The 24,892-nt window shown below is 50.7% G+C and overlaps 1 protein-coding gene across 1 annotated transcript in view; it reads right to left on the reverse strand.

The window, feature by feature from the left end:
* Positions 1-24,892, reverse strand: part of SLIT1 (slit guidance ligand 1) — a 157,659-nt gene that overhangs the window by 25,761 nt on the left and 107,006 nt on the right. The window contains exons 9-23 of the mRNA XM_031461512.2: positions 22,248-22,395; positions 21,737-21,808; positions 21,146-21,217; positions 18,828-18,899; positions 17,962-18,105; positions 11,390-11,553; positions 10,712-10,735; positions 10,417-10,561; positions 9,725-9,799; positions 9,428-9,571; positions 6,661-6,804; positions 6,207-6,373; positions 3,658-3,790; positions 1,438-1,506; positions 501-572 (exon numbers count right to left, since the gene is read on the reverse strand). Coding sequence (XP_031317372.2) covers positions 501-572; positions 1,438-1,506; positions 3,658-3,790; positions 6,207-6,373; positions 6,661-6,804; positions 9,428-9,571; positions 9,725-9,799; positions 10,417-10,561; positions 10,712-10,735; positions 11,390-11,553; positions 17,962-18,105; positions 18,828-18,899; positions 21,146-21,217; positions 21,737-21,808; positions 22,248-22,395 — 1,645 coding nt within the window. The remainder of the gene's footprint in view (positions 1-500; positions 573-1,437; positions 1,507-3,657; positions 3,791-6,206; positions 6,374-6,660; positions 6,805-9,427; positions 9,572-9,724; positions 9,800-10,416; positions 10,562-10,711; positions 10,736-11,389; positions 11,554-17,961; positions 18,106-18,827; positions 18,900-21,145; positions 21,218-21,736; positions 21,809-22,247; positions 22,396-24,892) is intronic.

Here is a 24,892-nt window from a genome sequence, read left to right on the forward strand (position 1 = left end):
TAATGGTAAGTAAAAGAAGCCAGACACACAAAATGTATATTCTGTATGATTGAATTTATATAAGAGTCAAAAATGGGCAAACAAACTTCACTGTGTAGAAATGCATATGTAGATGACACTATAAAAACCAAAGTAATGATTATTGAAAAAGTCAAGGTTGGACTGCCTTGTGATGGGGGGAAGGAGGAATAATGATCAGGAAGGGATAGGGGCACTTTTGGGGTGCTAGCTGAGTTCTATTTTTTGTCATAGGTACTTAAACATGTGCTAGTTTTATGATTATTTGTTAAACCATACATTTATATTTTTCTATTTGTCCATATTATGCTGTATTTCATAATAAAAAGTATTTTTTAAAAGTCCTTTCTGCTGGCAGGCCACAGCACACTCCCTGGTGGGTAAGGGAGGCTGCGTGGGATACCTGCCGATGACCAAGGCTTGAAGAAAATCTCAGTGGCCATGGCACAAGCCTGCCCTCCACCCCCCACCACGGGACTCACAGAGTGGTCAGCTGGCTCATGTTGGTGAAGGAGGAATTGCTTAAGGAACTGATCTTGTTGTTACTCAGGTCCCTGAAAAAGACAAAAGCATCAATGTTTAGAGAGAAAGAAGAACTTCCCCCACCCACCCTGGCCATGGCCATCTCCCAGCCAGGAGGAAGAGTGGCTTGACTGGCACTCGGGGCTGGGATGTGGTGGAGAGGGGCACTTGGTTCCCAATTAGCTACAGCCCTTCACTCTGCTCCTTGAACTGCCTCTATGTCCCCAGGGTTTCAGGTCTCCATTTCCTCAACCCCACCCCGCCAAGCAAGTATAGTCTGGCTCCTGCCCCCATCCACCATGGAAATGCTCCCCACGAAGGGCGTTGGCTGCCTCCCAAATGCCAGATCTGGGGGGGGGGGGGCGCTCTCCTTCCTCTCTTGCTAGCAGCTTATGTGGGTTCATTCACTTGTCCTCCCTGTAGTCCTATGAGGGAGATAGCAATCCCCTTTTACAAATGAAGGTTCGGGGTCTCAGAAGGATGAAGTGACCCACTCAGGGTCACGCAGCTGGTAGGAGGCCCAGCCAGAGTCAAATCCCAGGCCAAGGTTGGATAAAGAAGTTTGCCATCACTCTCTACTTCTGCTCTGGCTCCTACCTTTGCAAGATAACCCTCATTATCAATAATCATTGGCCTAGAGGGAGGCTTGGGAAGATAGTGTGGGCAGAAGCAGAGTCCAGGAGCCTGGGACAGTGCAATTCCTAGTCATGGGCACTAGGTGGCAAAACAATTCTGTGCACAGATACTCCCAAAAGGATGGGGTGAAATTAAAAAACAGATCTGTCAGATGTGGGGTCTGTAGGGAATTTCAGGGAAGCCGGAGCCACAGTGGCTAATTCCAATGGCCCTCCTATCCTCTGAGGCAGTCCTGAATCCTCAAGCGGCCTGGATACTCACACAAGCTGCAGGTACTTGAAGGTGGACAGCTGCCCTGGAACCAGTGTGAACTGATTCCCGTCCAAGTAGCTACAGGAGAGAACACAGCAGTTAGTGCAGCCATCTCGGCCCCGGGCAGTGCCCGGTGCTGGGAGAACCTTCCCCTGAAGCCAGGCCCTTCTCATTCACTTCCTCTCCCACACGTAGACCACACGATCAGCCCTGAATCACTAATCCAAGGAGAAAATATGGATCTTTCTTAGGCCATTTGGGTAGGTGCCACCCAAAGATTTGGTAGAAGCCACTGAGACATGAAGCTTCTCGTGGCTTCTTTCCCGGGCCCCTGCCTCCTCCCTGTCTCTGGGCACCACCCAGGGCTCAGTCCTGGACCCCTGCCCTTCCCTCTCTGCTCTGCAATCTTCCTGGCCAAATAGGTATGATTGGCATGTTAATACCCACCTTCCAGGCCCACCTACCAGGCCATCACCAGCACCCAGGGCCCTCCCTCTACCTGCTGGCCAGGTACCCGAGGCTATCTCAGGGAAGCCCCAGACCCAAACCTGCCCAAATCCGAGTTCCGTGCTTGCACACTCACACAGGCTTCCCCTGACTCCACCCGCACCACACTCCATGCTCTCAGCCAGGCTCAGGCCCCTGACGGTGAATCTCCAACTCCCCCTGCAGCCAGTCCCGTGACTGACCACCAACTTCTGCTGCCCTCTGGTCTCTCATCGGTCCCTTTCATTCCACTCTCATGTCCCCCTCTTCCCTCAACCCCAACTGCACACAGGTCCCCATGCCTGGGCTCCTGCGGCAGCCACCTCCTATTCTTCCCACCTTGGCCACCTGTCTGGTTCCCACTACAGACACTGCCACCCAGTCACTGTCCCTAAAGCCAAGCCCACCAAAACTCCTCCTCAAGCTTCCCAGGATTCCCTGTGTCTACAAGGTAGAGTTTGGGGTTGAAGATGCTATGACCTGCCCTCCCCTGCCCCTTCCCCTCACAAGCCTTCCTTGCTAAGCTGACTGAGCTCTGGGGCTGAAGTCCCAACTGGGCTCCCTGCACAGCCCCACTGATGGCAGCCCTCAGGACACCTCACCCACCCACAAAGATCCAGAGAGCTGCAAATCCAGCTTTACTCCCCTGACCATCACCCTGGGTCCTACAGAGTAACTGCCCACTCCTCTCCTTCCATCCTCTCAGACGCCCCTCCCAGTAGAAACTGAGGCTTAAGTCTCTGAACGTCAGCATCCTCAGTCAAGGGAACCAGGCTGTCCAGGATGTCCCATTATTCCCAGGGTTGCCGGGAAGCACCAAGGAGAGAGTGGGACACATCAGGTTTGCAGAAAATTTGGTAGGGGACACTGCAGGTGAGTCACAGGACAAGGGATGCCATGGTTGGTGTGCTTGTGAAGAAACAATGAATGAAAGAAATACAAACGAAAATCTCATGTGTTCCCCATAGGAAAAGGAAAAGTTTGGCTATGGAGGCCTGGAGGCACCAGTCCCAGGGGCAGGAAGAGTCGGGGACTGACAAAGGCCTTTCCTGTGGAGGTTTACTGAAGAAGCCCCGCTCTCCATCCCTCTGTCTGTCACACACAGTCACATCCATGCCCCCATGTGGGCTCAGATGCCAAATCCAGATCAACAAAGACTCAGCACCACGATACCCAGTGTTGATGGGGGGTAGGGGCGGGAAGATGGGCAAGAAGGCTCTTTCCACACATGGCTGGGGGGAGCGCAAAGGAAACGGCTTTTCTGAAAGGTCATCAGGCGAAAGGCAGCAAGGGTCACAACAATGCACCGCTCTTTGAAAAGCAGTTTCACTGAAGGGATGTTCACCTCGGCGCTGCCTATGATAGTGAAAAATTGGAAGCTAAACTATCCAACAAAGGGGGGTTTGTTACATAGATCATAGCAGATTCAAGTGATGGAATATTATAGGGCCAGTAAAAATAAACTTTGTGAGCATTTTCATCACAGAAGGGAATGCTCGTGAGATGATGTGAAGTGGAAAAAGCAATGTTATTCCTAATGTTAAAGGCAGAGCTGAGTTTACTGGGATGAAGCGCTTGCCATGGGCGATCCCTGCTGCCAGGTGACTGCAGGGGGTCATCACAGAGGAGCTCAAAGCCTCCTTGGAACCAGTGTCTCTTGCAAAGCCCTAACTCCAAGCTCTCTGCCAGCTAATGTCTGCCCTTGGTCCTCCTCCCCTCCTGCCCCCAGCTGGGGTTACTCACAGCTCTGAGACGTTCTTGGGGATGCCCTTGGGCAGGGCCTGGAGGTGCTTGTTGCTGCATCGAACCACTGTGTCCAGGCAGGCACATTCCTGGGGGCACTGCGGGCGGGGCAGGCAGCCCCCCTCCTCCTGGCCTGGGGAGGAAGGTACGAAGCCATGTCAGTGAGGGGATAGGCCTTGTCAGGGCCTCCCGCAGCCAGGACCCCGCCCCAGAGGGCCTCCAAACGGAAGCCCCTCACTGACACTCCCTCATGCACCAGTATATTTCCTCTTGGCTACACCCCTCCCCTACCACACCGAAGCCCCTTGGACTTGTTCTGAGGTCAGAATAGGGCTTGGGTCCATCTCTTCCCCTTGAGATCCAAGGTGGAGCCAGGCACAGCAGAGAAAGAGGGTGGCAGCCACACCACTTCCTGAGCACCTAACGTGGTGGACACTGTATCAAACATAATCTCCTTAGCGATGCAGTGAGGAGGGCCACAGCCACCCCTAGGATGCAAGCACCACGGAGACAGAGATCTGTGTCTCTTTCTTCTTTGTTCAGAGCAGGGCCTGGCACACAGCAGCCCTCCAAATACATCAGTTGAACGAAGGAGTGAAGGAATGTCTATCTGACTGAGATCTGGAGAGGTTACATAGCTTGCTTAGGTCCAGAGGCTGGTCAGAGGCAACGTGGGGTCTGCATCCAGGTCCAGCTGGCACAGAATCTGAGCTCCTTCTGTCCTGCCATCCTTCACGGGTTCATTTGTTTATTCAGTGACTATTACTGAGTGCCTCTGTGTGCCTTCCTCCCTCCCTTCTGACTAGCTACAGGAGAGACAGTAAAGACTCCACAGTCAGAGGTGTAAGGGTGCTAGGAAGCAGGTGACAGTGACTGCTGGTTATGGAGGGTGGTGTGTACAGGTGCCTCGTGATAAGGAGGAACTCAGTGAATCCTCAACATACCTCTCTGGTGGATGTGCTACTATCAGCCCATTTTAGAGATGCAGAAACTAAGGACAGAGTGATTAAGTAAGTTGCCCAACGTCCCCTGTCCTGGAAGAGGGGGAACTAGGACTAGACTCCAAGCTGGCTGCCTCTGGAACCTGCCCACTTGGACCACGACGTTCTACTGCCTCTTGGCAGCAACATCTCAAAAAAGTCACATGCTTTCACTTCTAGGAAGTTATTCTAAGGGGAAAAACCGCATATATGGACAGAATTATCTACCAGGATGCTCCTGGCATGTAAATGCCAAGCAGTTGGGGGGCTGGCTAAATAGACTGTGGTGCCACCAGACAACGGACTGTCATGTTGAAAAGGTGCACAGGCGGAACTGCAAGACTCTACACGTGTCACGCACGTGAACACAAACACACAGCAGAGACCGGGAAGGCCACACGCGGAATGCTGACAGGAGTCACCCAGGGCTGGGGCGGGCTGGGGGTGGGGACTCACCGGTGATCTTTTTATTCTCCTTCTGGATTGTCTGTTATTGTTTTTAGGGCAATGAAGATGTCTCACTTTGTAATAAGAAAAATAGAAAGAAACTTGTTTCTTGGAAAAAAATAATGCTTTCAAAGGAAACTTAATGGCATAAAAAATGGTCAAAATATATAATTCGGTTAAAAAAAACCCTAGCAAGCTATTAGTATATTAAATGATATAAAAATATATTTGTGAGTAATATGGCATTTTGTTTTGTTTTGTTTTGTTTTAAAAGCTGGATGCAAAACTGCTCTTAGAGAATCCATTGATTTTGTTTAGAAAAATACCCTGACTGTTATTCTTGGTGAGAAAGTTGAAGCTCCCTACCCAGCACCTCCCTCGCCTGGCCTGGATAGGCCAGCTCTCAGACTGGAGAGAGGATAGGAAGGGCTGAGGAAGGGGGAGACCAGGGGGAAGCAGCAGGGGGCTGAAGTTGAAGGCAAGCAGAGAAGTTCCCTGTGACAAGGCTCAAGAACAGGGACAGCTGGGCCAGGACACAACCTTGCTGTCACCTTTGGTAAAAGTCTGTTTCCAACAGCTGCCTTGTGTGAACGCTCTGTGGGCAACTGAGGGACGGGGCTAGATTCTGCACACAAAGGGAAAGAAGGAAGTGGCCACAGGAGAGAGACTGAGAATACTAAGGAAAGAGGACACGGGTGCCAGAAACCACCAGCATGGGGATGATGGGGGCCCAGAGCAGCCCATTTGCATGTCAGGGACAGGCTGAACCCACAGCCTGGAGCGCTTAGGAAGATCCAGGAGGGAGGTTTCCAGGTGAAATGTACTTATACAAAGAAAATGCACTAAAATGTTAACCCTGGTTTTCTCTGAGTGATGGGCTAATAGGTAATGTTTATTCCCTTCTTTTATCCACATTTCCCCCCTTTTTAAACAATAAGCTCATTATGGCTCTTATAATCACACGGAGACCCCACCCCGTAGAGGCAGGCACAGCCCTGGGTGGGTCTCCTGCTCCTCGCCCCTCCCCATCTGCAGAGCTTCCCCTCCCCACAGGACCCCTTGTCTCAGGGCATGCCCACTCCCCATCCCCCTGGCCTGGCCACCCAGGGGCCCACGAGTTACCTTCCTCACACCTGAAGTCAGGGAAGGCCACGTCCTGCAGGGGAATCTGCCGCAAGAAGTCTGGGTTCTGGCACCTCGGGTTCCCGGTCACGATCTTCCTCTTGCGCAGCCAGTCACCCAGCCAAGCCAGCTGGCAGTTGCAGTTGAAAGGATTGGCCAGGAGGTTTCTGGAAGAGGTGGGTCGTGTGACCATGAAAACACCCGCCAGACTCATTGTCCCAGCTGAGCCATCTCCCGCCCGCTGAGTGCGGGCCACACAGCCACCCAACCCTCTCCCAGACAATCAGCAGTTACTGAGAGACAGTGTTCTAACGCAGAACACCCACGTGTCACAAACTGCAAGGACCTAAACATCCCAAGTGAGACCACGCCTGGGGTGGGGGTGGGGGGCTCCAGGGAACCAGGTGGCTGGTGCCACAGCCCCAGGCCCACCTGCCCTCCAAGGGGCACTTACAGCGTGGAGAGTGCCTGGAGGGTATCGAAGGCCCCGGGGGAGATGGTGGTGATCTGGTTGTCGTAGAGTGACAGGAGGCGAACGTTGCGCAGACCCGTGAAGCTGTCGTTGTGGATGCAGCTGATGCGGTTGTTCCTCAGCATCCTGGGGGGCAGGGGGAGGAGGGGAGAGCCCGCGCTGTGCCCTGCGGACATCCACCTGCCCTGCACTTTGACTACCAGTGGCCAGTTCACAAAGTCTCCTCTGGGGACGCTGAGCCACAGAGGGAAGCCAGAGCCCTGGAATTCTACACACCTGTGCTCCCGTCCAGACCCTCCCCGGCTTGGAGATGCCTGCCTCTCCATCCTGCCTGCATGGCCCTCATGCCAACCGACTGTTGTCTTCACTCCTTGGATGCCCAGAGCCGCACCAAGCTCCAGGCCATGCTCCACGTCAACACCTAAGACTCTCTTAAAACCTAAATCCAGCTATGTAGATCACTATCCATCCAGCCTAAGGCCCATAGCAGCCTCCAAACTGCCCAAAGAATGGTGTTTAAACTTTTTACTGTGACCTGCAGGAGCCTGTCCAACCTAACCCCAGACAAGCACCTGCCTGCCTCCCCAGGGATGGACACACCCTCAACTCCTCTGTCCTTCGGTCTCCTGCTGGGGCCTGTGTCACCACGCCTTTCCCCGGCTATGATCTCCTTCTAGAATGACCTTCTTCCTCATTTATAGCTGCAAAAGTCTCTGTTCATCCTCAAACACCTGGCTCAATTCCCCTCCCCAGGCAAAACCAAAACCAAGTCTGACACAGAGTAGGCAATTCATGAAAGAAATTTAAATGGTTTAAATTAAAATGACTGAACTACGCGAGGGAGATTAAAAGGTACAAACTTCCAGTTACAAAATAAACGAGTCATGAGGATGAAATGTACAGAAATAACTAAATAAGTAAATGGTGTATGAGCATTCATTTAAAAATGTTCAAACTCACTAGTAATCAAGGACATTTAAGTGATACTGAATTTTTGCCTGCCAAATTACAAAATAATCAAAAATATAATAATAATAGTAACACTCAAAGTTGCCAAGAGGGTGGGAGGATGGGCACTTTAACGCACGGCTGGCAGGAGAAGGACTTGGGACCTCCCGCAAGTGCGCTCGGGGAGACGCGCCCATTCCCTCTAAGGGCCCTTTGTGCTTCCGTTCAGCAGGAATGCCTTTAGGGCTCTGTTGAAAGAATAATAATCCTGGAGGGGCACAGAATTTCATGACAAAGATATTCATCACAGCACTGCGTGTAAAATTAGAAATAGGCCAAATCTCTAATAATTACTGTAATATACAGTCATTCAAAATGATGTAAAAGAAATTGTAAGGATATGTAATGACACTCACATGTTTAAGGAAAAAACAGATTACTAAGTAAGATGTATTCTGGGATTCCATTCAAATATATCTGTGTGTTTGCATGTGTGTATGTGAGTGTATACGTGTATGCACATGCGGGTGAGTGTGTGTGTGTGTGTGTGTGTAACTGGAAAGATAGTTGTTTATATCAATAATTAACTGTGGTCTTTTCCACCCAGTGGAGGGGTTATGGGCGTTCCTTCTGTAACTGCACTGTCACCGGGGGGGGGGGGGGGGGGGGCTCTTGCTGGTTCCATCCCAGCACCGGCCCTTCCGCTCTCCTCTGTCCACTCCAAGTCTTCCTCAGAAGGAACCCAAGTGACTGGTTAAATAGCCCACAGTACCTTCTTTCAAGAAATACTAGGCATATATATATAAAAGAATGAGTCAGCCCTCTATGAAGAACCTGCCACACTATATTCACAAGTGAAAAATGCAAGCATGAAAGTGCATAATAAATCCCGTTTGGTAAAACAGACAAAAATTCACAGGAAATCCCTTCATGCACTCATTTTCCTTACACAAATTCCATGATATGTGATCAGAGAACAAATCTATAGCCCTACTTTGGGCTGGGATTTAAATCCAAGCGGGTGGCTTCTAGAGGTATCTGTATAGTAACCACTAGCCACCCGTGGCTATTCAGATTTAAATTAATTAAAATGAAATGAAATTCAAAAGTCAGTGTCTCAGTAGCTCTGGCCACATTTCAAGTGCTCCAGAGCCTCATGTGGCTACCAGACTGGACAGCACAGACGTGCGATGTTTCTGTCACTGTGGCAAGTCTGACTGACAGCACTAAAGGTCTACCTGATCCGCTAGAGAGCGAGTGCCGCCTGGACAGAGAGGGGGGCTCCCTGCAGCATTCTCGGAGGGATGGATGACCCACGATCCCACTCAGTCCTGACGTCTAGAAGCTCTGCCAGGGCTCTGAGTCATGGGGTCCCAAAATCCCAGGGATGGTGGGACATCCCTGCTCCCCCATCTGTACCCACTTAAGTCACCTCTCTAATGTCCCTGCCACCATAACGCTGGCCACTCCTGAACTGAACCCTCATGCTGTGCTCTTGCAGCCTGACCACAGGGCAATGAGCGGGGAGCTCCAGGAGGGCCCATCTCCCCCCATCCCTTCACCAGCCACCAACCCCACACCCGAGGCAACAAGACACAGGGCTCACCACAGTTACCAATGTTGGATTACTTGGTGCATTGCAGCCAGGGTCCTCAGCCTCGCCCCCCTAACTCCTGCAAGCTGGGGCCAGGGGAGAGAGTCTCTCACCCTCCCTCTTCCTTTCCCTTTAATGCAGATGCCCACACTCTGGCTTGGCTTCTGCCTACCGGCCGTGCACCCTGCTCCCGGGCCGCACACTCACAGGGTCCTCAGGCCGTCCAAGCCCCGGAACATGCCACTCCGAATGGACTCCAGCTGATTGCCAGTCAGGTGCAGCTCGCTCACTGAGGCTGCACCCTCGAACGCTCCATCTTCAATTTCCGACACCTTGTTGTTGCTCAGATTGCTGGGAGAGGATGATGGAGTTTAGGAAACCCCCTCCTACACCCACCTCCTGTGCACGGAGCCCTGCCCCCACAGAAGCTACCCCACAACCAGTATCTCCCTTCCCATCCTGACCAGCGTCCTGATCGCACCTCCCCGCTCATGGGTAACTCACATTTTCTTCAGATGGGTGAGTTTTTTAAACATCCCCGTGGCCTCCAGGATGGAAATCTCATTGTTGTTTAATCGTCTGTAAGAGGCAATGAAAGGAACTTACACATCGTAAATGACAGACATTCAAGTATCTTCCAAACTGAGACTATCTAGGACTCAGACAAAGGGGACTCCCAGAAGAATTTCTCTGGCAAGCGAACTGATCCTATTTCAAAGGAAGGCTGGGCCAACTGTGGGGGGTGAATGGGGATATTTTAAACATTAAAAATGCCGTGAAAATTTACATACCTAAACAACAGGCATGAGGAAGTGTCCGTGCACAAGCATATACATGTGCACAAATTTATATTTTTAGAGAAAGAAGAATAATAAAGAATAGCTTAAGCTACAACTTGAGCTGATGGAATTGGGTCCCCCAAAGAAGACAAAGGCGTGATTAAGAGAAGCCGTCCATGGAGGTTCAGGCTGGTGGCCTGCCCTGGGTGCCAGAGACTGCCTCCAGGGGCATGTAGGGCCAGGAGTCAGAAACAGAGGGGCGGCTTCCTGCCGGAGCCAGCAGCTGCCATGCTTCCGGGGTGGGGTCTCCAGTGGTCCCCAAATAGAGCTGAACCAGAGGAAAACTCCGGGGGAGGCCCAGGAGGGTCAGTGGGAGCTGGAGGCAGGTGATGGTGAGGGGCGGCTGGGGGCCCTCACAGCTCGGCTGTGGCCTGGGGGATGCGCTCAGGGATCTTGGTGAGCTTCAGGCCGGAGCACTCCACCATGCTGGCCTCGCAGCGGCACTTGTGGGGACAGACCACGTCGCTATTGCATTCGCTGTTCAGCTGGTAATCCTCCGTGCCTGTGGCGAGAGGGTGAGAGCCAAGGGCTGAGGGGCTCCACACAGCCCTACCCAGCCCAGGGTCTCCCAGGCACCCCCGGCCTGCCACCCCAGCCCCCTGCCCACCCCCTGCCACAGTCCCACTCAGGCTGGCCTTGGTCTCCCGCCTACCTGGAATGAAGTACTGCTCTTTTGCTGGGGAGAGAAGCAGAAACACTACAATGCTGGGATCGTCCAGAACAGGTAGGAACAGCCCAGGCCCCTGCCCTGCTGCCCATGGGAGCCACCCCAGGAATGTGACTGGGGTTGCAAATCAGGGCCCCAGAGCTCCCCAACCCAGCCCCGGTGTGGAGAAGTCCTTGCTACAGAGCACAGATGTTCCTTGCCCAGGCCGATGCCCGAGTAAACCTCTCTCAGGGAGCACCAAAGCCATGGGACTATCCCCATGCAATGGCACAGGTGGGGACAGACTAGTATCTGGGCTCAAAAGCTGATCTGCACTGTCCCCAGCCAGCTGCAGTGTCTGCTGCCCCAGAGCCTGGAGGAAGCAACCATTCCTCTGAGGAGGGTTCCCGGGACTCCTGAGGGTCTTAAAAGGCTTAAAAGCAGCTCCATGAAGGAGAACTGGCCTGGAAGTAGAGGGACCTGGGTCCTTGCCAGTCTTCTCTGGGGGGCCTTCAGCAAGCTCTCCCTCCTCCCCAGGCCTCAGGCTGCGACTTGTAGATCCAAGTCTACAATGGGGGGCCTACACCCTCCAGCGCAGGCCCAGAGTGGCCCAAGGCACCCATGTGGGAGCCACCCAGAAACATCCTGGGTCCCTGAGCAGAGTGAGGGCGGGTGGGCAGCTACCTGAGCACCGGAATTTCTTGCTCTTGATCTGCCCGATGCGCTTGTTGGCAAGGCGCCGGGGGCTGGCGCAGCGGGCCCCGCTCGTCTCGATGGGGTTGGTGCGCAGGAAGTCCGCCAGCCACTTGAGGTTACAGTCACAGATGAAAGGGTTCTGGGCCAGATGCCTGTCCGAAGGGGGCAGATCAGGGATCAGAGAAAAGGCTGCGCACTCATGCTGACCACTTGGATGTGGCCTCGCAGCTTGCTCGTGGCCAGAGCCCACCCAGCCCTGGGGAGAAATGCACCACCTGGGTACATGACTTGGGGTCACCCGCCACCTACAGAGAAGTCTTGCCAGAACATGGCAGTGGGGATGGACCTCCACAGCCTGGGGCTTCCAGCTCTCCCTTCAAGATTCACTCTGTCCCCTCCCCTCTCCTTCTAATCACCCATCCATCCCTCAACCCTGCGACAAACATGAGTGGAGGCAGAAGTCACCTAGAGGCTAGCCAAGGCATCCTTGTCTTTCCAATGGCAAGGTGACAGTAGGGGCATTAAAACTCAAGGTGGTCAGCACTCAGAGGCCTTTGGACCCCCGGTGCCATGAGTACTGGACTGTGGCCTCCCTGTGGCCTCGGGCAGCGGCAGCCTCTCTCTCACAGCCTGTCAGGAAAGGGACGGGGCCAGAGTGGCAAGGCTGGGCCTGCAGCTGGGGTAGGAGGTCTCAAAGTGTCTGCTGTGGTCCCTCAGCTTTCTAGGGAATCTCCGTTTCCACCCCAGGCCATAAAGGCTGCCTCCCCTCAACCACTTCACAGGCTGTCTCTTGACACAGGGAAACTCAGGAGCATCACTGAGTAGCTACTTATTGGCAAACCATTCAGATTTTCTTGCCAGCTGCCTGCGTTACCAGTAGGATAAATGTGAGGAGGAGGCAGCTGACAGGGGACACCAGCTGAGGGAACGTAGGTCACTGTAGGCTTGCTCGCTTGTGTCTGGGTCACCGCCACCCTGCATGCCCTGCTTTCCACACCAAGACAGCCAAGGAAGAGAAACTCAGCAACTGTCTTGGCTACTGTACCCAAGAGCCAATGCTTCTGCATGGGAGTACGGAGAGACAGAGCAGGGACCAGCTGAGAGGACTCACATGCCACTGCCACTTTTCCTCCAACTAATGCCATCAGTTCAGGTCCTCTACTTACTGGCCTCAGCCCAGCCTTGGGGTTTCAGAGCTCTCCAAGCAGAGGCGTGAGCCCTTACCCAGAGTCTGTGCTCAGCTCAGCTCAGACCTTGGCTGCTCTCTCTCCATCTGACACCTCCTGGGCTCTGCCCTCTGGCCGCTGGTCAGGATGCTTGGTGAGAGCCTTCCCTGCCCGGCTGTCCCTGCCACTCCCCTTTGCAGCGCCCCCCTCAATTTCCTGCCTGAGTCTTGGCTCCTCTCAGCTCCACCAAGTGAGCCAGACCTCTCCCGCACCTTCTGCACCCAGTTCAACATTTGTTTCCCAATTTAAACTGCCAATTTGCACAGAGAAGATGTGTTTGCTGACTCCCCAGGGCAGAGTTCGTAGCTAATCTAAAATAAACAGGATCCAAGGATTGCTCTGGGATCTTTCCAGCCACCCATGCACATCTGTCTGTGCCTTAATGCCCAGACTCTGCCTGAACGAACTGCTTCCCTGTATCACAATCTTGGCAGAAAACTCAGTTTACAATCAACTCAGTTCTGTTGTTTAGGCATGTATTAAAATGTCTAAGGGGTGCAGAGTAGAATACACCCTTTTTAAGAACAGTCTATTTGCGTCAAAAGCAACCTATAAAACTTAAACCACCCATAGAGGCAAGTCGCTTCTATATAAACTTAAGTATTTGACATAAAGTAGAATTTTTAGCAGTGATAAAGAGTAGGGAATAGGGGAGAGAAAATGCTCAGAAGGTAGAAAAAAAAAACATGTTTGGGAAAAGATAATCATCTTAAAGGCACATCCAGAAATAGGCTGCACCTATGGCCAGACAGTTATCTCCATGGACATTTCTGATAGCAGAAGGTAGGAGAGAATTCTGATTCCCAGTCTTTCTTGGAATACGGATTAAGAAGTCACAACTTAGGGGGAAGTATAGCTCAGTGGTAGAGCATGTGCTTAGCATGCACAAGGTCCTGGGTTTAAACCCCAGTACCGTCATTTTTTTTTTAAATAATAAATAAATAAGCAAACCTAGTTACCAATCCCCCCAAAAACAAAACAAAGCAAGACAATAAAAAGTGACATTTAAAAAGAAAAAAAAAGAAGTTGTTGCAACTAAAAATCTTTTGGGGCAAATGCTCAACATCATTAGTCACATTAAACCCAAAATGAGCAACTCCGTCACCCTCTCCAGGATGGCTACCCTCAAAGAGAAAAACGATTCCAAATGTGGCCAAGGATGTAAAGAAATTGCAACCTTTATCACATTGCTGGTAGGAATGCAAAGTGGGGCAACCACTTTGGAAAACAGTGGCAGTTTCTTCAATAGTTAAATGTAAATTTCCCATGTGATCCAGAAATTCCAAGAGAAATGAAAACATTTCTCCTCATAAAGGTGTGTAAGCACATATTCACAGCAGCATTATTCATAATGGCCCCAAAGTGGGAATGATTCAAAATGTCCATCAACTAAGAAGGATAAACAAAATGTGCATACAATGGAAAATTATTTGGCAATAAAAAGGAACAAAGTACTTAACCATACCGCAACATGAAGGAACCTCAAAAACATTACGCTAAGCAAAAGAAATCAGTCACAAGTGGTGATAGATCATATGATTCCATTTTTATGAAATGTTCAGAAAAGGCAAATCTATGGAGACAGAAATTAGATTAGTGGTTGCCCGGAGATGGACTGGAAATAGGGATTGATTGCAATTGGGCACAAGGGATTTTTGGAGGGTAATGGAAATGTTCTAAAATTGGATTGTGGTGATAGCTGAACAACTGTAAGTTTATTAAAAATCATTGAATTGTACACTCAGAACAGTTGAATTTTATGGTATGTAAGTTATACTTCATTCAAGCTTAAAAAACTTTTTTTAGTCTCTTGGGGCAAGTAAAACTGCAAAAACAATGCTGTGAGACAAGGCCCTCAGCCACAGATCTTGGACCTATGAACAAATCAGGCAAGACTTGGTGAGTTTAAATCTGCTCAGATCTGATAGGAGACTCAGCCAGGGGTTTAACCATCTGAGGCTGTAATAAGAATATCTGATCATACCTCAGATTTGCATTTCTTTTATTCTTGTTCCAAATTGTACTTGTACTTTGGTTGTTAATATATAATAGTTGTTCACGGAAGTTCACTTTTACTTACAGCCTTAAATAATGAGGTCTATTCTTAGGGAAGAAGCATAATTGAGGGGCAAGCTAACTAATTTCTCAGTGACAGAGACCAAATCCCTGCTCTGCAAGATGCTATGTGAGCTTGGGTGAGTCAAGTCATGTAACTGCCCTCCACCTCAGTTGCCTTATAAGTAAGGCAGGAATGATACCCACATAGGTTGCTGTAAGTATTAAGTAAAAAATCACACCCAGTGGACAGTGGCCTGGCCTTCAGTATTAAACAGCGATGATACTGTTGTCAGTATCACTTCTATTACTATCTCATCTATATGAAAACTTCCTGCTCTAACATTCTGCCCCAGCTTTCAGCCCTACTACCACCTTGGTGGCAGTGGCCAAGATCTCGGGTACAGGGTCTAGGAGGGCAGAAGCACTCCTGAAATCCAGCCAGGTAAATGGACACAGAGGCCACCCCCAGTGAACACAATCCATTGGATGTATTCATTCTTTTTCCACCTTGAAAGGGAGAAGCTCCTCACATGAGACCCTCAGCCCCATTCCCCATTCCCAAGGCTCTCCTGCATATGTGTCCCCAGCCCTGAAATAATCTGCTCAGTGCATCTCTCTCGGATGTTCTGCCAGCTTCTGTAAAATAACCCACCTTGCCAATGTCTCCCTGTGACCTCTAATTTCACATACTTGGCATGATTTCCCCACGGTGCTCCCTCTCCCCCTCCCTGGCTAAGTAAATTAATTAGCAGGAGTGGGCTGCAGGCAGGTGCGTGGGCCTTAATGAGTTTGTCTTCATGGCTGACATCCCTAATGATCTGCAGGGTCCTCAGGGAGCAGGAGTTGTGCACTCTACTCTGCTTGCTTCGCACCCATCCCAGCACCCCATGACAAACTCATGTGACGGAGAGCCCTGCCCAGCAGGTAAACAATGGCAGGGATGGCAACAACAACAATGGCCATAATAACATTAATAATAAGTGCTCATCAAGCACGCATCACAGGACCCGCAGGTCAGCACATCAAGTCAAACTGCAGGCTCGAAACTAAAGATGTGGAATGGAGTGCCTGAGTTTAACTGAAGAGTAGAAGAGGAGAAGTCCCCCTACACAGAAGCATTCCAGCTAAAGGACAAGGGCTCTTTTTTTAAAGCATAACTGCAACAGTACTGTCAACTGAAGAAGTGATGTTAGAATTCACATGTCACCATCTCCGGATCCCCAGTGAATGAGTGGGGTCTGGGCATTGAAATCAATGGCTGTGTTTATTACAAAAAGAGAGACAACCAGATATCATCAGCCTCCTGCTGAAAGTACATGATACTGACTACGAACTCATCTTGCCAGAAAAAGAAAAAATACCTGAACCTGATACAAGCTTGTAGATGAAATTTTCTATCTGTAGGATATAGAGAGACTAGAGGAACATGTGAAACTGTACCACAGAGGATGCAATCAGCAAATCCAGACTGGGACACTGTGGATACAAAGTAAAGCAATGTCTTCAGTGAATAAAGTACAAGGGAAAAGGAGATGGAGAGGATACTAGTACCAGCTAATTGTGATGTGCAGGCCTTTGTTTATGAGGGGATCTTAAAATGCTCTATTTTTAAATTTTTTTAATTTTTATACAATTTTTGGGTTACTTTCCATTTACAGTTATTACAAAATATTGGCTATGTTCCCCGTGTTGTACAATACATCCTTGAGCCTATCTTACACCCAGTAGTTTACATCTCCCACTCCCCACCCCTCTATTACTCCCACCCTCCTCTCCCCACTGGTAACCACTAGCTGTTCTCCATATCTGTAAGTCTGCTTCTTTTTTGTTATATTTACTAGTTTGTTGTAATTTTTAGATTCCACATATAAGTTATATCATACAGAATTTATCTTTCTCTGTCTGACTTATTTCACGTAGCATAAAGCCCTCCAAGTCCATCCATGTTGCTGCAAGTGGCAAAATTTCATTCTTTTTTGTGGCTGAGTAGTATTCCATTGTGTGTGCGCGCGCATGTGTGTGTGTGTTATACCATATCCTCTTTATTCATTCATATGTTGATGGACATTGATGGACATTGATGGACATTTAGCAGATGAATATGCTTCCATATCTTGGCAATTGTAAACAATGCTGCTATGAATGTTCGGGTGCATGCATCTCTTCAAATTAGTGGGGTTTTTTGTTTGTTTTTTTCAGATATATACCCAGGAGTGGAATTGCTGGGTCATATGGTAGTTCTACTTCTAGTTTTTTGAGAAACCTCATACTGTTTTCCACAGTGGCTGCCCCAATTTACATACCCACCAGCAGAGTATACATAAGCCTTATTTAAATCCTGATTCAAATAAATTGTGCTTAAAATTGTATAACATGTAGGAGACATTTGGAAATTTGAACACTAATTAGTTGATATTAAAGAATTATTACATTTTTAGATATAATAATAGTGTTGTATGTTTTAAAAGAGTCCTTGTCTTTTTATGAGTATGTATAAAGTCTACGTCGATGATAAATAACGCCTGAGATTTGCTTCCCAGCAGTTCGGAAGGCATGGAAGAGGTAGCGTAGGTAAAGCAAGGCCGGCCGTGAGCTGCAGCCGGGGGATGGGCACTGGGAGGCTCGCTGTGCTGCTTTTAACATGCTCGTGGTTTTCTATAATAAAAGACTGAAACAAATTCCTAGAGTTGCTGCTCTCTAACCTTTAATTTATAATCATCATTGCTGTTACTGTATTCCATTGATTTAGGATGTTATCCATTGCAAGATGAACTATTATTTTACGCACCATCAAGGAAGAACAAAATGCTGCCAATTGAATGATATGCCATCGATTATAATATGCATCCCAATTTCACAGCTGTTGTTGTGGAAACAAGGTGGGTCTTAAAGTCAATGAGTGATAATGATACTAATAATATTAACTGTAGCCCGCATTTAAGAAGCATTCTCAATGAGCTAAGCTCTGTACAAACATCCCTTTTAATCTCGTAACAATCCTATAAAGAGGATGATATCCTCACTTTATGAATGAGTAAACTGAGCCCCAGAGAAGCTAATTAACTTGCTCAGGGTCACACAGCCAATAAAAGGCATAACTGGGATTTGCACACAGGACTATCTAACCCAGAATCTGTCCTCTATGAGTGGCCATTCCCAGTGAGCAAAAGGCACAGGGCAAGATAGGTGTCTGTACCTGGAGGCTGTTACCTCCCTCTAGGTCCACCTGCTGGGGTGGGGGAGGGGGGCAGGAGAGGAGGGCAAGAGGGCACTCACAGGGTCTGGATGGCCCGCAGGGAGGTGAAGGTGCCCTTGGCGAGGCTCTGGATCTTGTTGTCGTACAGGGAGAGCAGGGAAAGGTTCTGCAGGTCCTGGAAGGCATCGGGCCGGATGCAGTTGATCTTGTTGGCATTCAAGAGCCTGTGGGCAGAGCCAGGGCCAGGCGGTGAGGGGAGAGGCACAGAACTGGACTCATCTTGTCCTGGGCACCTTCCTAGGTAGAGCATGCATTATCTCTGGGAGGAGTCCACAGGAACAGGCACAGGGAATCTGGTCCTCTGGATGTCCACTCCATGCAGTGGAGCCAAGAACTCAGCTGCCTCCTCTGTGCACAGGGACCAATGGTCTGCCCACTCTTCTCTCTTTCAAGGAACCACTAAAGGTGCCCCATGGGATTCTGGGGCAGCAGAGAGCACAGTGGCAAAGCCACTCCCAAAGGCATTTGGGGGGTCCTCCTTCCCAGAATTCTGCTGGGTTTCCCAGGCAGCTGAGATGGAGTGCTGTGTTTTGCAGGTCCTAGGAGAGAATCCTTGCCTGAATGCTCATGGTTTAAGAAGGCTGATCTTGGCCCAGGTGTCCTCCTGCAGGAGACAACTCTGTCCCCAGCCACACTCAGGGACGCAGGCTGCATCTCTGGAGCCTCTCAGCTCTCCGATCAGTTCTGAACCTGCCTCTCCCTCCCTCTCTGGCCTCTGCAGAGCCCCACAGCCTCTCACAGCCTATTGGGTCCGCTGTCCCCCAAGCTCCTTGCCTCCAGTGAGTTCCACACCCCAAAGAGGCCAAAAGGGCCAGTCTGAGAGGCCAGAGGAATACTGGCCCCCTTCCTGGGCCCCACCCAAGGTCACTTGCATTCTGGTCCTTACAGGAGCTGCAGGGTGAACAGGCCTCCAAACACTCCCTGGGGGAGGTCTGTGATCTTGTTCCCATACAGGACCCTGGAAAAAAGGCAGCAGAAAGTGAGAGTTGGAGGACTGCCCACCAGATGAGGGCACAGCTCTGCAAGTCATGCCCACACAAAGGTACCACCTCTAAGCCCTTCACGTTGCAGGTCCTAGCGGTACAGGCTTGTTATAACAGCGGCCAGCAGATGGCAGTAAAGTGTGCTAGGAAGGGGTCGCCTCTTTCTAGTCTGTACAATGGGCTAGAGGCAGCCGTGATCCCCAATACTGCAGAACACCTGCCTCACTCATTCTCTGCCTTCACACACAGATCCCACAGAAGCCAGCAAAGTGGCCCTTCCAGGGAACCTCATGGGAGATTAACCTGGTTTGGGATCCAAAAAGAGATTGTTCAAAGAGAAGAAAATCCCAAGGGCAGGAATAATTAACATATGTTCAGAGAATTACAGGCAAAAATTGGTATGAGCTCTAGCACATTAAGCGAGTCTTTCCAGCACAGGTAAAACACCAGAAGGAAACAGACCAAAGTGTTAGCTGTGCCGAGATCTGGTGGTAGGATTGCAAGTGGATTGTTTTAGGCTTTAGTACTTTCACAATTTTTCTATATTGAGCATGAATTCTACGTATAATCAGAAAAGAAAGCTAAGGTTCAAAAAAGACATGCAAGCAGGAATGGGTTCAGACAGACAGTGAAAGCTTCAAGGGGGTCTGGGGAGGGGGATGTGTTCCATTCCAGTATCACAAGCAGCCCCCACAAGCCACCCCTGGACACATTTCATCTGAGTGAAAACAGAGTGTGCTGTCTCACTGAGATCGTTCTTGGAGGAGGACACAGCAACAGCTAAGTGTGATCCGGGATAGCCCATGCGGAGAGCTCCACTGTGGTTTGGGAGAGGAGACAAAAGGGACAGTAGCTTGGATTTTACCCTACCAGCACCAGGAAGCCTCTGAGACATGATGAGATTTGCATGCGGAAAGATATCTCAATTTGCTGTGTGGAGAATGGAGTGGAGGGACAGGAGTTGAGGCAGGGAGGCCAGGTCAGGGCCTGCCAAGGTGGACACTATTAGTGGGATCTTTTGCACGACCCCAGCTTGAAAGTTCCCATATAGTGAGGAAGCAGCTGTGGCCAGGTACCCACGAGCAACAGGAACCCACTTAGATGGGTTACTGTCATGTTCTAATTTAGGAGGAGATTTATTCACTTTTTGGAGGAAAATCCTGCATTTTAGCAGCCACTTTCAGGATCTGATCTCCTCAGCCAATGACAGTGACCCATCACCAGACCGTCATTTACAGCTGTGTACGTTACACGCTGTACAACTTTAGGAGTGCCATTCACAATGGGCCCCACCCACTCCTTGGGCACTACTCCAAGAGAAGAGGGTGCACACAGAAGGCACTGAGCTGACAGCCTCCTGCACTGCCCCAGGGCAAGTTCCATTCTGTTCCAACTCTCAGGTCCCTAATCTACGTCAAATATGTGTCCAGTGCTGCCAATGGACTGGTGAATACACTCATTCCTACAAGTAATGAATGGCCCCCATCAACAGGGAGCTCTTCTGACTACAAGGCACCCTGAGTTCACTGTCTGTGTAGACGAATTACTGTGGGACCTCAGAGAGTGAGGGGCTTGGTGAACCTGGGGGTGTGAGCAAGAGATCTTGAAAAAAGAGAGATGAAATAACATTTCTGAGATGAGTTTTCAATGCTGCTTGATGTTTTGTAGATTGATGGACTCGGATAATCCACTGAGGGGAGGGAAATACTGGACAGGAAACACTGTCTTCACACTGCCCACCACAACTTGGGATCAGAGCATGGCTGGCATGAAAGATACAAAGCAGATTTCACAACTCGAACTGGTGGCTGCTGCCATTATAGGTGACCCAGGGAAGCTTAGGAGCACAGAGAGCTGAGCCTCTGTGGGGAGGTGGGGCCAACATGAAGACTGGGCTGAGTCAGATGACTGCCACAAAGAATGCTGGGGAAATCCCCACTGCAGAAGGGAGAACATCTCACTTGCCAGGGGCAACAGCTCTGCCCAGCTCTTCCATGCACCTTCAGCCCTTGATTCCCTCCTCCCCCTCCCAGCTGCAAAGGGTCCACAAAGTGGAAGGGAAAGCCAGGCACAGCAACCCTGGCCTTGGCATCCAGAGGGAGACCCACTGAGGCTGGGTGAGCAGGGGCTGTGCTCTGCACCCACCAAAGGGGCCCTAGGCCCTGCTGGCCTCCTAGGAGGATGCCCTGGACCACTGCAGAGCCTTGGTGCTGCTACTTACAGTGAGTTCAGGGAGCGGAGGCCCTGGAAGGCATCGGGGGCAATCTCCGAGATCTGGTTGTTGCTCAAGTCTCTGCAAGATGAGCGGAGGAGAGAGGGCTGAATCCCACAGTGGCCACCAAGCCCTGCCTGTCCCCTCTAACCCCCAGATACCATAGGAGGGCAGGGGTTTCTCTGAAATTAGGAAAGCAAGGGGCCAGTTCCCCTATCTATCTGAAAAACCCACAGCCAGCCCCTATTTCCCTGTGCAGTCCAAGGGTCATGCATGGGCAGGCACCCCAGCGATCCCCTACACACCCCCTCATAGCCTCAACTGCTCCTGTTGGTGCCCAGGCTGAAATGGGGGATTGACAGTCAACTCTGGTCATTGCCAGACTCAGATTCAGCATCCTATTTAGGCCTCATGACATCCATAGAGGAGGTCACATCACCGCCATCCCCACATCACAGATGAGCCTGGCGGGAAGATGATGGCTCTGCCCAGGGCTGCTCAGCCGTAGGAGGCAGAGTCAGGACCTGCCCCCAGGCTGTGGCATGCCGGGTCCAGGCTCCGCTCCATGCTGACTCCCAGGAAGCAGCGGGAGACACTCACATCCTCCGCAGCTTTCTATAGGGAGAGAAGGCTCCAGGAGGGATGGACTTGATGCCATTGAGCTCCAGGCGGCTGCAAGAGAGAGAACACAGAGAAAGGCAGGGTCAGGTCATCCCACCCAGGCGTTGCCCAAACTAGGCCCTTTGCCCACCAGCCCTTGCTCCCTTCCTCTGTCTGGAGTAGGGGGACTGGTTTTCAGGCTCCATTATCCCAGGCTGTTGTGGCTGAAAGGGGCTCATGAATGATGCTAATACTAAGTAACCAATTCTAGCAGACTCATCCAGCTGGGCTGGACAGACAGACCACTGAGGGACACCACCCCCCAATCCTTCAGAGTTGCCAGCCTCGGGCAGAGAGCTTGGCTCAGCTGAGGCAAAGCATGCCTTCTCTGTTTACACTGATGGGCCTCGGGGCAAGCTTTGGGGTAGTGCCTACTCTGGCTCTTCCCTGGCCCACCAGGGCCTGGCCCTGCCGAGGGCACATCCTAAGAGCCTGCCCTGCCTGTACTCACATCTCCGTCATGGTCTCGGGCAGGTTAGCAGGGATGGCAGTGAGGCCTTTGCCACGACAGTCCACAATGCTGTTGCTGCAGGTGCACATGGCGGGGCACGAGCCAGAAGAGAGGGTGCAGGAGGGCACATGCCCAGCCTCCCCCTGGCCTGCAGAAAGAGTGGGTTGTGACCTCAGGGTGTCCTGCGCCAGCACCTCCCTCCCTAGGTATAGGCTGATGGGTGGGGACAGGCTGTTTCTCTGGATGATGATGAACCAGAGATCACCAAGGATCATGATGCAACTCTGTGGGCGTATAGCAGGGACCTGTTAGACATCTGCTGAACTTGAATCTGAACCTAACTGTGCTGCTTGAGAGTGTGATTCCTCTGCTAGGAAGTCCTAGCCTCAACTCTGAAGCTCCAGGTTCTGGTTCAAGTCACTCAACACTTCTGAGCCTGAGTATGACAAGGACCACGTCTACTGAGCACTGACTCTGGGCCACATGCTGTGATAAGCGCTGTACACGCAGTAGCTCATCCACGCCTACTGCACTACCTCGCCAAGAGCATGATATCACCGTGCCCGTTTTCCAGGTGGAAAAACCAGAATCTTGATGTTAATTAATTTATGGAAATTCACACAGCTAATAGATGGCGACATCAGAGTGAAGCCCAGTGTCTGATGTCAGGGCCCACACTTTTTAAAACTGAGGTATCACTGAGGGGGAGGGTATAGCTCAGTGGTAGAGTGCACATTCAGCACACACAAGGCCTGGGGTTCAGTCCCCAGTACCTCCATTAAAAAAGAAAATTAACTAACTAACTAAACAAGCCTAGTAACCTCCCCCTACCAAAAATAAGAATGGGAAAAAAAACACTGAGGTAGCACTTATATCAAGTGCACTATCAAGTGTATAGCTGGCTGAACTTCTCCAGATGGATGTAGCCCCAGAACTGCCTCCTCAACACGGAATATTTCTATCCCTCATGCTCCCTCCCCGAGGTAGCCACTACTGTGAGATCTATCACCAAAGACTCGTTCTGCTTGTTCACGGACTTCATATAAACGGAACTAGACAGCAGGCTCACTTGTCTAGTTTCTTTCACTCAATGTAAAATCTTCAAGATTCGCCCACGTTGTTGCATGAATCAGTCGTTTGTCCTTCTTTTTCAATTGCTGAGTAGTATTCTATTATCTGGGTATGTCATAATTAGGTAATCCATTCTTTTGTTGGTGGACATTTGGGCTGTCTCCAACCTTGGGATATTATGAAAAAAGCTGCTTGGATATTCTTGGCCAGGTGTTTTGCAGAACATCTGCACATACCTAGCAGTGGAGCTGCAGAGTCCTGGGGGAGACACACGTGCAACTTTAGTCGATTCTGCTAAACAGTCTGCAAAGTGGCCAGGCCAACGTGCACCCCTACTGGCATTTTAACCTCCAGTCCTTTCGGTGGCCACCCCAAAGGGTGGGCGCCAAGGTCAAAGGGGACAAAGCTAGGAGAACTCCTGGAAATTTGTGACATTACGCCCTTCTCAGGACAGGGATTGCCAGGGTGAAAAGACTCCAGGGGAGAGAAAAAAAAATGCCTTAATGGAGAAACCAAGGAATTCCAAATGCAAAGGAAAAGGTTTCATTTCGAAATAAAAATTGTCCACATGAATTACCTATCCCTATTCCTATTCTTAAAACCTGAGAATTGGTCAATCACTCAGCAGACATTCCTTGAGCATCTACCTCTGTGCGTCAAGCTCGAGCAAAGTGCTGAGATATGGTTAGAGAACATGGTACACAGCTCCATGTGCTCAGGAAGCTTGCGACTTTGGGGGACCCCCTTCTGGCCAGAGAAGGTTCCCTGGGCTCCACAGGGTGAGGAGGACTCGGGGCAGCAAGGCGGGGAGGGTGAAGGGCTGAAGGGGAACAGCCTGCCAGGAGTCTGGGGTGGGAGGCATCTGACGCAACCTGGACACAAGAGTGAGGAGGCTGCCAGGCAGGGAGGCCGAGAGGACCCCGCCCAGCCTCGCAGGGCTGGGGACTCTCCCAGGAGCACTGGGGGGCCAGGTGAGGAGGAAGCAGCAGTGACCAGCCCAGAAGGGGTCCCCTCAGGTCTTTTGGGCTGTAAGATGAAGATTGGAGGAGCCAGAGAGGAAGTGGGGTGGCCAGGCAGGAGGCTCTCACAGGACTCCAAGTGGAAGATAGAGGCATAGACTCTCAAGGCCATCTAACTTCAAACCAAGGCTAGAAGGCCCAGTTCAATGACTTTGCAAGGTTGCAGGAGTCAGACAATGGGGGAGGGGAGAGGTGGTAACAGGAGGGGGCAAGGAGTGGAGTGAGTGAGGGGTGGGAGGTGTGGGATGGGAGCAAACAGGAGGAGGCACTGGGTGGAAGCAAAAAGAGTAAAGGCAGGGGACAGAAGAGGACAACGGGTAGGGGACAGGAGAGAAATGATGGGAGGCAGGATGGGTGAGAACAGGAGGTAATGGATAAGGCAGGAGAAGGAGATATGGCAGGACAGAGTGATGAGCAGGGACAGAAAAAAATGAGTGAGGATAGGGTATGGTGGGTGTCGAAGGGGTGTCCACAGATAAGGACAGGAGCTGATGGCAAGGACAGAGGTCACAGGAGGACCAGACGTCAATGTGTGGTGACAGGTGGTCACAGGAG

The sequence above is a fragment of the Camelus dromedarius genome, chromosome 8 (assembly GCF_036321535.1).
Source record: "Camelus dromedarius isolate mCamDro1 chromosome 8, mCamDro1.pat, whole genome shotgun sequence".
Taxonomy (NCBI): Eukaryota; Metazoa; Chordata; class Mammalia; order Artiodactyla; family Camelidae; genus Camelus; species Camelus dromedarius.